The sequence below is a fragment of the Haemorhous mexicanus genome, chromosome 6, assembly GCF_027477595.1.
Source record: "Haemorhous mexicanus isolate bHaeMex1 chromosome 6, bHaeMex1.pri, whole genome shotgun sequence".
Lineage (NCBI taxonomy): Eukaryota > Metazoa > Chordata > Aves > Passeriformes > Fringillidae > Haemorhous > Haemorhous mexicanus.
In genome coordinates, this window is record NC_082346.1 from 33105692 (window position 1) to 33118211 (window position 12520).

Sequence of the window (12520 nt, forward strand, 5' to 3'; positions counted from 1 at the left end):
GCATGTAGTGATAGGACATGGGGAAATGGCTTTAAGCTGAAAGAGGGCAGGTTTAGATTAGATATTAGCAAGACATTTTTTACTGTGAGGGTGGTGAGGCACTGGAACAGGTTGCCCACAGACATTGTGGATGCCCTTTCCCTGGATGTGTTCAAGGCCAGGTTAAATAGGACTTTGAGAAACCTGGTCTCGTGGAAGTTGTCCCTGCCCTTGGCAGGGGGGTTGGAATGAGATTATCTTTCAGGTCCCTTCCAACCCAAACTATTCTATGATTCTGTGATCTTTCTAAAGACAGACTTTTAAAGGAGAGAGAAAATGCTTCTTACGGTGTCTTGATATGCATTAGAAGGGGCCCATGCTGTAAGAACAGATCACTTAATTTACTCTTGCACTGTTGCTGTGTAAGATAGAATCATAGGGAAATTTGTGGAGAACTTGTGTCTATCATATGATATTTCTTACTGAGATTTGGATGGAATGCAATGATAAGGGGAAAATACTGTCATAGATAATCCTGGGGTTTTTTTATTGAATGTCTGCTTCACTGCTATCCACCTACCCTATTTGAAACAAATGTGTAGAGCTTGAATATCTGAATCAGCAGGTTGCATTCTGTGTGTACTTCTGTGAAGTTACGTGCTGCAAGTCTTTTTTTTCTGTTCTGCTTGTCCCATTTGTTTTGTTATTATGTACATAGAGAATGTCTTGGGGGAGGGGGGGGAAGGTATATTTCTTCTGGATGTTGCTTTACACAGGCCTGTCCATGCCATTGAAGTGGTCAATGAAAAGAAAAGCAAGCTGCTGTAATCCACTTACAAACAGATTAAAACTACATACTTATATTTATATTTTAATTGTATCTGTCTTTAATTAGGCATTTGCCTTTGAAATCCCCTAATCCATTCATTACCAAAAGCTGCGAGGGGATAGCTGGGGTAAATATGTTTTCAGCCTTCTGATTCATAAAGGCACTAGCCCTTACAGACTTCCTAATTTGAGCAGCATCATGATCCAAATCAGTGATACCTGGCAAACTCCAAACAATTATTTTCATTTGCAGTACTAGGGAACATTCAAATCTGTTAAGATCATTGTTATAGGGGCATTGGGTTAGTTGTTTGTTTGTCTGTTTTCCTTTTTTTATGCTTCCTGTCTCTACTCACAGGTAACATCATGGTGCTGTGGTCAACTTGCAGAACATCGCTACTCAAATCGGTAACAAACCGGTTCATTAAGAATTTGGCCTGCTCGGGGATCTGTGCCAGCCTAGTCTGTGTGCCTTTTGACATTGCTCTTAGTGCCAGCCCACACTGCTGCTGGTGGATCTATACGATGCTCTTCTGCAGAATTGCCAAGTTTCTGCACAAAGTCTTCTGCTCAGTGACCATCCTTAGTTTCCCAGCCATTGCTCTTGACAGGTAATGGGGAAAATTTGCCATGATCCTGGATTTTTCTTTCTTCTTTCTCCCCTTGTCTTGGTAAATGTGGTATCACTATCTGTAATGCACACCAATGTTGCAACCACAACAGCATATCAGTTGAAAACTTGTGATCTGCCTCACAAAAAGCACAAACTCCTACTCTTATATTGATAAGTGTGAAAAGTTAGGTCTGCCATGAAAACTCTTTGACCTTAAAAGTCCACAGCAGTACTCCAGTAGTAAGCAAACAATCAATCAATCAGTCTCTGAAATTTGAAGTGCATGTTAGAGAAGCACTTTATTTTTTTAAATGCACACAGAATATTCAGTATTCAGCAATGCTTTTGCTCAGGGCTTGCCAACCACAGCTTGTGCAAAGCAAAACATCATTGTACTTCCATTAGATGTAATGTAATTGCATGTAATTTAATAACATGTACACAAATTACATGTTATTACATATAATGTAATAACATGTAATTTGTGACCAACAGCTTTTTCCAAATATCCAGAAAAAAATCTGTTATAAAGCAACTTCTAAAACTATGAGTCTGGCCTTTGAATGTGACACATGCCTCCATAATGTCTTTTGAAATTTTGAGTGTGTGCAATGTACTGTCTAGTTTACAAGGGAGTTAATGGTGAAATCTTCAAAATAATATTCGTATGCATCAGCCAAAGTGATGTATGGAAAGAAATTTCCACCACCAAAAATGTGATCTTGACATTTAAACAGTCAGATATTTTCTACAGATAGACCTTCAAAGGCAGACCTTTTGAGTTTTTTTTTTGGGTGGGTGTTTAATTTATTTATTTATTTATTTATTTATTTATTTACTTTATTTTCCCTTTCATAAACAGGTAGTCAGTTGGCAACCCAGTTAGGAATTTGGACTGTTATGCTCAGGTGGCTGAGAGGTTTCTGATAAGCAGTATGGCCAAGAAAATAATTTTTTTTTTTTTTTGACAGATACTACTCTGTTTTATATCCTCTGGAAAGAAAAATATCTGATGCAAAATCCCGAGACCTGGTTATCTATATCTGGGCCCATGCAATAGTTGCCAGCATTCCAGTATTTGCTGTTACCAATGTGTCTGATATTTATGCCATGTCCACTTGCTCTGAATCTTGGAGTTACTCCCTTGGTCACCTGATATATGTCATCATCTATAATATCACCACTGTGATTGTACCGGTGGCCGTGGTATTTCTCTTTATGATTCTTATTCGCAGAGCACTGAGTGCCAGCCAGAAGAAAAAAGTCATCATAGCTGCATTAAGGACCCCTCAGAATACAGTTTCTATCCCATATGCCTCCCAGCGAGAAGCTGAGCTCCACATCATGCTGCTTTCTATGGTTATGATATTTATCTTCTGCAGTGTCCCCTACGTGACTCTGGTGATTTACCGCACCATACTGAATATTTCAGATATTTCAGTCTTCTTGCTCCTCACTGCTATTTGGTTGCCCAAGGTCTCTTTGCTGGCCAACCCTTTGTTATTTTTAACTGTTAACAAATCTGTACGGAAGTGCTTAGTGGGGACAGTACTGCAGCTGCACCGAAGGTTCAGCAGGAGAAACATTGTCAGCTCGGGTGGTATTGCAGATGATAATCTGGAGCCCAGTGTCCATTCAGGAAGCCAGCTTCTGGAAATGTTCCATATTGGGCAACAACAAATCTTTAAGCCGATGGAAGATGAGGAGAATGAGACCAAATCCATTGGCTCTGGTGACTTTCACCAGAAAGAAATTCCTAGCAGCAGTTTGGAGCTCGGACAGACTTCGGTTCACAGGTTTATACCACAGACGATTGCAGACTCTGCAGCTCAGGTGGCCCCAGCTGTGCCCACAGAAGCTGATGCAGTAAATGACAAGTATTCCATGCAGTTTGGTTTTGGACCCTTTGAGCTGCCTCCACAGTGGCTCTCAGAAAACCGGAACAATAAGAAGCGACTCCTGCCTCCTTTGGGGAATACCCCTGAAGAGCTAATCCAGACAAAACAGCCAAAGTGTAAAGCAGAAAGAAAAGTCAGCAGAAACAATAAAATCAGTATCTTTCCCAAGGTGGATTCTTAGTAAGAACAGGAGATTTAAGTGACTGAGGAAGGTCACTTTCTATTACATTTTTGATCCCATGGATCTTTATTACGATGAAATTTGTAACAGCCTGAATTTTTTGCCAAATATAAGTTAACGAACAAACAAAAGAAAAACATATATACAAGTGTTCCTTATTAATATGAAATACTTAATGAAAATAATATATAAAATATATATGGAAATTTGTAGTTTGAGCTCTGAAATCCCTACAATGATACCTTGTTATTAACTTTCAAAAGTACATATGAATTTGGGAACTATTTTAATGGCTAAATTATGGGAATACAGCAGTTGGTTTTCTGGGAAATGTTATGTTGTATTAAAATGGACTGGGCATCAAAGTAACTTAACAGGAAAGGCTGTAGAGAGCAGAAGATATGCAGCATGGTAAGTCCTGCTCTCCCACAAATAGACACAGCAAGATTCTTTACATTTCATTAATGAAGTAGGATAGACTATCAAGTGCATTTGTGTTCTGTTATGCACATTTATTTGATCAGTGTTAAAACTTGCGGGGATTTTTTGCACAAATTAATTACCAAGCATCTAAAATATTTTAAAACCTTGAACACCGGTTTTTGGCTTAAAACATCCCCAAGAATACCCAAATCATCATGCGTGTTAAACCTGAGAAAGACCTCTTTTTATAAAGATCCCACATATATTCTTGTGGGTATAAGTAAAAACTGGATTGGAGACCATGCAGGACAAATCTGATTCCAATAAACAAATATGTATGTGCTAAGAATCCTGTGATAAAGGCCATATACAAATGTCCTTAAAGTGTAATGTATGTATTTAGTAAGTAAGGGGTAAGCCTTGAAATAAACTTAGCTGATGGTGCACTCTGCTGTTTTCTTATGGGAAGGCAAGCAAATGAAAGAAATGGGTGTGAAATGCTAGTGGCCTTTCTCTGAGTGTGACATCAGTTTCTGAGTCTGTCTCGCTCTCATACAGAGAGAGAGACTCACAGAGAGGGATTCTAAGTGTTTCAGTGACAGCAGAACTGTTGGGTGAAGAAGCTGGCAACAGACCTAAAAAGGCAAAGGTTTGTTAGTGCTGTTGCTCAATGTTGCCAGAGGTAGAGAAGTTTTCCTTCTATCTTCACAGATACAGATACCAACCCTCCTGCTCCACTCATCTTGCAGAGCAGATCATCCAGTGTATGAACACAAGACTTTCAAATCTGGTGCCTAATTCCTGAGTGAGTCAGTCATGCCAACCCTGGTATCAGCTTGGCAGCCTTTCTGTGAGAGTTCAGGCATTGTGCTGCAGCTTGCCTCTCTGCGCAATCACAGGCATATTGTCTCATTTATACTGAATGTGAACTTTAAACTCTATCTGTCTGTTAGGTGACCTAATACTACTGCAACCCTGACATTTTAGTTCTTGTTCAAACAGTCTTTCATCTGCACTCACTGTTGTCTCTGTGGGTAGTTTCTTAAAAGCACAATCTTGTAACACCTGCTTGCTCCTTGTGGTTTTCCTGTACTTCAGCCCTTTGCTGCATGCTGAACCTTTATCTGTGTTTACTGTCTGTTTGTGAAAGTAGTTTTCTTTAAAGCATACTTTAAAAGGGACGAGGTGAAGAATTTTGACAAGTTCAAAGAAACTTACTAAATCCAACCAGTTAATCATAAAAGTAAGAAGAAATTCTGCTAAAGCAGAATGTACCTTTTCTTCCTTCAACATGATTGAAGGAAGTCACCAGCTTCTGATGGCTCCAAGGTTGTGGATTTCTACAAGTCATTAAAAGCAAATGTTTTAATAAAAATGTATTTAAAGTGTATAAATTACTGTGTAAAATATGTTTTTTCTCCATTTCCTCTTTGGTTTCAGTGCATTTCAGTGCTAGTTCAAGAGCTTATCAGTTTGGGAGTGAGGAACAGTCTTCAAGGGGTCCAGATGGGTGGTGGGAGCCCGAGCTGCCCTTCTTAGATACAGAGATGAAAAGACAGACATAGCTTGCCTGAAATCAGACAGAAGAAAGATTCCAGAAAAAATTGGTCCTTTTGTGGCAGAGGTGGAGAAGTACTACAGCATGCATTTTTTAAAAGCACCAATAAAAAGCAATTTAATGGAGTGTTTGTTTTTTCTAAATTAGTGAAAGAATAGATGCCATTGAGAAAATCTTGAAAACCTAAAAATCAAAGTAGGAGTTTGTGGAGGGATAGAATGTAAGAAAATAAAGATAGTGCAGAAGGTAGTCTCACACCTGAGGAGTTGCGGCTGCACTAATCACCAAAGATTAGGAACAGGCCTGCCCCTAACAGACCCCAGTTGTGTCCAATAAGAAGATGAGTGCTGCAAAAGAGTGGATTAGCGAGTTGGGTTTTGTTGGTTGTGCTGTGAAGAGAGTTGGCAGCTGTGAAGAAGAAGGAGTCAGTGCTGTGAGGAGCTGCCCTTGAGAAATCACCAAGAAGTTACGGGAGCTTTGCAATATGATGACAACAGGAGTTGTAGTTTCCTTACGAATTTTGGCTAAGTTTAACATTCGTGTCTTGCTTACGTATAGGTACTGCTCAAAATCTCTGTGATTTCTGAATGTGGATAAATGTTTACTCACATCTGAACTCCTTTGAAGAAAGCAAACTTGTTTTTGTCCTTTTCAACTCTCATGTTGAATGAAACACCAATGATAAACTTAAAGAGTTAAACTGTATATAATTTCATGTTATATCTGGAAAGGAAAGGGTTTGTGATGGGTTTTTACTGTTGAGACAAAAATATTTCTTCCTTTCAAAAAGAACACACGTGAACACTTGATTGTACTTTATTTAGCAGATTGTATCCAAAGACACTGAAATCCTTCACCAAGAAATTATGTACAGTGGTTTTTCATACATCAAGAATTACTTGAGAATGTTTTTAGTTCATATTTTAGCAATTAATCCATGTGGAAAATATTCACAAAAGCACATCTTTTTATAGTGTGTAAAAACCAATCTGTGTAAAAACAACCTGTTTAATCTGTGTAAAATTCACAAACCAGCCTCTATGCTAGAACTGCCATCAGAAAACAATTATTCAGGAAGTTCTCTATGCAAGATGGAATATTTGACTTGTTTCATTTTTAACTCCTTTTAAGACAGTAGTAGCTTTGAGTCATTACTGCTGTTGCTTGGATTGTTGTTCAAATTATTCCTCTGGGCAAAATGTTTTCCAGTGTCCAACTTGAAAAAAAAATCAAATCTTGTTATAACATCACATTAAAATTACACAGAAGTGAGTTACGGGGTTTTTTTTTTTTTTTGGTCTTTTTTACATAATCACTTTTTCCTTTGCAAGATAGGAGTCTGTTTATTGCCCTAAGCGTTAGAGGAATTAATGTCGTGAATATTAGCTGTGCTTGTCCTAACCTGAGTACTGGAACTGTTACAGTCTGCCTTAGAAATATTGCCTATGGTAAATAAAAGGTACTTCAGGTGAGTACAGAGATACTAAAAAAAAAAAAATCAAAGGTAAATAACAAATGACTATTAAAAAATCTTGGTTTTTTTTCCTCCAACATCGATGAGACAATGAAATTAAAGTGTTTTGGCTACCTTTTGTGTATTAAAAGGCTTTTCAGAAAAGGAGTGTGAAGGTAAGCAATAGTAATTGGGAACAAGTTCCCTGTATGTCCCCTGTTGTTTGTATCTCTTTTTGATTGGATCAGGAAGAAAAGGATAAATAAATTGTTACTATGACAACTGTGTTCTGAGTATCAAGACAGCTTGTCTAAACATGATTTCATCATGTTATAACCTATTTTTTAGGATGAAAAGCACATCTTGGAGTGTTTTTCTTCCTGTCCACTTTCTAGACAGAGTTTTTTCCATTCCAACCTTTTTTTATTTTTAAGAAAAAAATTGTTATACTTCAAAGAACTATGTATTTTATCTTGGAACAAAATTGACCTGTTCCTGGAAAGGCAAAAAAAAGCTCATCCTTGATTCTGCTTTTCTAGTTCAAGCTTCAGTACAAGCTCTAGTTCAAGCTTAAGTACACCTGTCACCTATAACAATATTTGAGATTATGTAATATTTAATGTTATTAATAAAATTCAGTCCTTCTTGGAGAGGAAGACTCTTATGACCTGATTTACAGGATTTGAGATGAGCTCTATGAACCTCTTCATCTCTGGGTCTTCAGGACACAGGGCAGATGATAAGATCAACTGTGGCTTGACATATCCCTGCTCAGCCATTATTTGTCCATCTCAGGTGTGACAGCCTCACTGGAAACCTTCACTGGTTCTACATGGACAAACAGCAGCAAGAAGCCTATTCCTGCACCAATTTCAAAAGAGTTTTATGTCCATTTGTAAACAGATCCAGAGCCAGATCTGCTTTCCAGGTCTCCTTTCAAAGGCTCTTGTGAGGTTGTAGGCAGTCTGTAATACGAACAAGACAAACTCTGTCAGCTGTTCAGCATATGCATTGTACAGTAGAAAAAAAATAGATATTGGGCAGTTGCACCTAGCTGTTGCCATACCTCATTATGCATAGGTAATGTAATTCCTAATACCCCCATATTTTAATTTAGACAGTTTGGAAGGATACTGTCCATTCTACTGTTTTCTCATTGTCATTACTGGCCCATGCAAACTTGCACATGTAAATATGCACTCTTCTTTTTTTTTTTTTTTTTTTAAATTTTTTTTTTTCTTCAGATCATCATCTGCACCATCTGGAAAGCACCACAGGTTCCAAACACCACTATGGTGTTGCTTTAGCAATCAGAAGACATTAAAGTTTTAACATATCAGAGCTCAGCTTGCTTAGGGAGGAGGCAAAACCACATAGGGTTCCCTACTGCATTTTCTGTTTGTCTTCAGTTCTTAACTGGGAACCACACTGCATGGTGACTACACTAAATACCAGGAAAAATGGTTCTCTTAGTGGCACATGTGACAGTAAAATGCAATATACTGTAAGCATCAACAAAAGCTCTACAGCAGACCTCAATACAAAACACCACTAGCTAAGTAAGATTTATTTTGGCACAAACATTTGTCAATCAAATCCTTAATATGAGAGAGATGCACTTTCTTTCTTCAGAGGAAACTATTTCTTGTGAATTTTTACTGCCAATGAAAACCTGCCTTTAACACACATGGGTATCAAAGGAAGCAGTAGGAGCCCGGAATTGTCTCTGCCGGGTTTTTTAAGATAATCGGACCATGGGAATTAATCCTCACGTTTTGTTTAAATGCAGGAGAGATAAAAACGGATGGGATTAGGAAGGCAATGGCGCTCCCCTTATTAATAACGAATTCCTTATTAACAGCGAGTGCTCACCTAAAAACAGTGACGACCGTAACAACTTTAACGGGTTTATTGAAAAGCGATTCAGCTATCCTTGAGTGCGAGCATGACACAAAGAGTGCAGGAGCCAAGCCTGGGCAGAGAACACCAATAATGCACAGCACAGGTACTGCTCCGAAGGCTCGGCAGAGCTCCTGTGCTCACACGGCTGCGGCACGGCCGGCTCGGAGGACGAGGCGCCGGGCAGGCAGCGCCGCGCTCTACCGGGACGGGGAGGGCAGAGCTCGGCCCGCGCACGGAGCGGGACCGGGCCCGCACCGCGACACCTGCAGCTATCGCGAGACTTCGCCGGCCTGGTCGTCACGGCAACGGCGCCGGCGCCCGCGCTGCTGCCATCCCGCGGTAAGGACGGGGCTCCTGCATCGCTGCTTTCCTGCCTCCCTCTCTCCCTGCCTGCCTCCCCGCCTTCCTCTCTGCTTTCCTGCCTCCTTCGCTCCTTGCCTACCTCCCTGCCTTCCTCTCTGCTTTCCTGCCTCCTTTGCTCCGTGCCTGCCTCCCTGCCTTTCTCTCTGCTTTCTTGCCTCCTTCGCTCCCTCAGGGTTAGGGTTACGCCTAGGGATGGCGTCTCAGAAACCACAAAGCCCACAGCTCCAGGCACACTGCAGCCACGGAAGGCAGCCCAAGGGGAGCGCAAAACTTTCCCAACATGCCTGCCTCCACGGCTTTTTCCTCGGAGGCAGCACTAGGCCAGGGGCTAGGGCTTCCTGCCTCCCTTTCTCCCTGCCTTCTTCCCTGCCTTCCTCTCTGCTTGCTTGCTTTCTTTCCCCCCTCCCTGCTGGCTTTCCTCCCTCTCTTTCTGCTTGCCCTCCCGTTTTCTTCCCTCCCTGCCTGCTTTCCTCCCTGCCTCCCTTACATTGAAATAAAGACTTGCATTCATTTGAGCCTTCTGAGAATTTCCAGCACGTGTCATGATGTGTTGAGATGTCGAATTCCTGTGAATTCACACAGTTTTGTTGTTTCCTTTTTCAGAGAGACACGCGTGTCTGTGGTTTATACTACAGCCATGATAATTCCTCTTGTTGTGAGATTATTTGTAAGATGTATGCTATTCAAAGTGTCTTTGATAATAAGCACGTTTGAGTACTTTGATTGGCTTGATATAAATATATATTTGTATGTATATTAAAAAGAAAAGCACATACTTGAGTGGCAAGCCAGTCTGAATTGGAAAAACCTTGCAACATGGAGTTGCTAGAAAGCATTTGAAACTTACATGTATTTCTGAAATATTGCAGGGGTTGTAGTGCTTTATTATAGAACTATTCATTTGAAAGGTTGTTTTTGCTGAATTTTTCCCCAATTTTAGGTAACAGTGGATAATACAAGTAGGAACTTGGATGAAATTTCAAGGCCTGCATCTAGCTCAACCTATTTGTAGATCTTTAAATACATGTATGGAGTTAACAACACCAGAACCATGTTTGCAAGAGGTAATTTTTCTCTCCTTCAGCAGGTTAAAACCTCCATGGCTAATTCTTCATAGTAGAATGTTAAAGAAGTAGTATTCTTCTTTTTTAGTACCCTAACCTGACAACACCAAATCTGACAGTCTGGGGGATGATGAGCTGGAGAATCAATGTGAAATCTAAGTAAAAGATCTCTTTCCTAGCATCAGTATCAGACCTGAAAATGGTTCTGTTACTTAAAGAGTACTCTGCAGTGTTGTACAGAATCATTGTTGTTCTTTGTGATAGCATGTGAGTATTGTGGTTATCGTCTTCACCCAAAACATCCCTGTTTTCATGGTGGCAATAATTTGCATTTCACAGGTTGATTCACCCGTCAGTTTGGCTGATGGTTATCAGACAGGCGGTCTAGAAGATGGCTGTCCAGCAGAACACAAAGGTGATGACAGAGATAAATCTGATGCCCAGGAAGTAAGAACTGATCAGCAAACAGTGGAGAGCGTGACCATCTCTCTTCACAAGTGTCTATGGAAACCCGATGAGTTGTCAGGTGGGAATTACTAAAACTTTCTTGTATTGTGTCTAGACCAAATATCAAGTTTTTAGAGTTCAGGTAAAATTCTGCTGATGGAAGGAATAGAGGTTGCAAATAGGCAAATTTCTGGAAAAGAAGATGTCAAAATCCATACCTTCATTTCTCTTCACTATTTGAAATCTACCCTTGAAAGACATGTGTTAGTACTGTCAGTACAGTACAGTACATGTCTTGTGGCATCATGAACTGTGATCTGGCTTAAAAGATAATTAAAACCCGTGTGTGTGTGTTCTATGGAATCATGTTAGAAGGTGTTTTTGTTAAGATGTTTTTATCAAACTTTTCAGAGTAATCATGATCATTTGTTTGACACATTGTATCCTAATAATGGTCCACCTGTCCTAAAACCTGGAATTTATGGTTAGAAATTATAGTATTTAACAAATGAACAACGTTAATACTTATAAAGTACTTTGAATGTAAGTATGCAGTGTATAATTTTAATTGAAACACTTGCAGAAGTGTTTCATGGCATTCTTCTGTCGTTCTGTAAATGGTAATGGATTAATGTTTTGGGGTGTCCATCTGTTTACAAATAGAGACGCAAAGGCCAATGGCTGAAGCAGATATTTGGATACAGTCTTGAAATTTAGTTAAGATTTCATGACAGAATTTGGGTCAAAAGAAATCCCTTGATTCCTGCTCCTGCTTTTAACATGAGTTCTGGTGTACTATTATATGCTATTTTAAAAATTAATTCATTGCAAGGACTCTGTGGTGATCCCCAATTGACAAAAATGTACCTGGTTTATTGTGAAAGACTTTTCCCTGTGTTTTTCAGGATGTACCTCTGCTTCAGATTCTCGAGATGAAAGCACTGAAACAGAAATGTTGAAATTCTGTGAACCTTCCCCAGGACAACCAAGTAATGCAAAGTCAGATACAACTTCACAAACGTTGAAATCTTGTGAGCCTTCCCCAGGAAAACCAGGTAAGGCAAAGTCAGATAGTACTTTTCAAGTGTATAAAATGAGTAGTGCAAAGTAGTAGTACTTTTCCTTTTCTTATTAATGCTTCTGAGTTTGTAATGGTCATGTATTTATGTGTATATTCTACAGTTATAAAAGGATACTGCACACTGAATGTGTGTATGAATTGTGCTTTTCAAGAGGTATTGGATGAATTCTTTATTTAGAGATTGCTTTATTAATGGATATTAATTTTCTTTAATGCTATAATAGAATTTGAGTTTTCCATAGATTCAATCAGTCTAATAAGGCAGAATTCAGTGGTTATCATATCCAGTGCAGCAATATTAGTCACCAAATGTGATATTAATATCTACAGAACAGAAATTCAATAGAACTCAACCTAAAGCTTCACTCAGTAGTTTAAGGTTTATATCAATCTGCTGAGTTCAGGCCAGTTGAAATATGTGCTCTTTTTTTTACCATTTGTCCTTTGGTCCACCTGTCCTCTGTAGCTCACTTAGATTTTTATAGCTCTCCCCTTGTTGTATCCCTGATCTTTTTATGGCATTAAGTAGACCAATGCATCACAGTAAATGGTTGAATCAATGGCTGTGTAAAGCATTTGACCTCAAAAGATTAGAAAATGAAATAGAGTGTTGCAGGGTTCCAAAATTTGTAAATCTGTGGGATTAGGGACAGTGCTACAAGTGTTTCTTCTACTCTTAATGTGGAAGCCATAAAAGAGGACAGAGCATGAGGATGCTATAGGAAGGGGA

The 12520-nt window shown here is 39.4% G+C and overlaps 2 protein-coding genes and 1 long non-coding RNA gene across 5 annotated transcripts in view; 2 read left to right on the plus strand and 1 right to left on the minus strand.

Moving 5' to 3' along the window:
- The window catches only part of GPR176 (G protein-coupled receptor 176), a 32269-nt gene extending 26953 nt beyond the window's left edge, over positions 1 to 5316 (plus strand). The window contains exons 2-3 of the mRNA XM_059849781.1: positions 1166 to 1418; positions 2392 to 5316. Coding sequence (XP_059705764.1) covers positions 1166 to 1418; positions 2392 to 3499 — 1361 coding nt within the window. The 3' untranslated portion in view covers positions 3500 to 5316. The remainder of the gene's footprint in view (positions 1 to 1165; positions 1419 to 2391) is intronic.
- Positions 5317 to 6278: 962 nt separating this feature from the next.
- Positions 6279 to 9074, minus strand: LOC132329088 (uncharacterized). Its single transcript, XR_009486957.1, has 2 exons — positions 8806 to 9074; positions 6279 to 7898 (listed from the first exon to the last, which is right to left on the minus strand). It is a non-coding gene; the product is annotated as an uncharacterized LOC132329088 (long non-coding RNA).
- Positions 9075 to 9167: 93 nt separating this feature from the next.
- Positions 9168 to 12520, plus strand: part of FSIP1 (fibrous sheath interacting protein 1) — a 69489-nt gene continuing 66136 nt past the window's right edge. For all 3 annotated transcript variants that reach the window (XM_059849780.1, XM_059849778.1, XM_059849779.1), the window contains exons 1-3: positions 9168 to 10262; positions 10602 to 10788; positions 11615 to 11764. In XM_059849780.1, the coding sequence (XP_059705763.1) occupies positions 10170 to 10262; positions 10602 to 10788; positions 11615 to 11764 (430 nt within the window). In that variant the 5' untranslated portion in view covers positions 9168 to 10169. The remainder of the gene's footprint in view (positions 10263 to 10601; positions 10789 to 11614; positions 11765 to 12520) is intronic.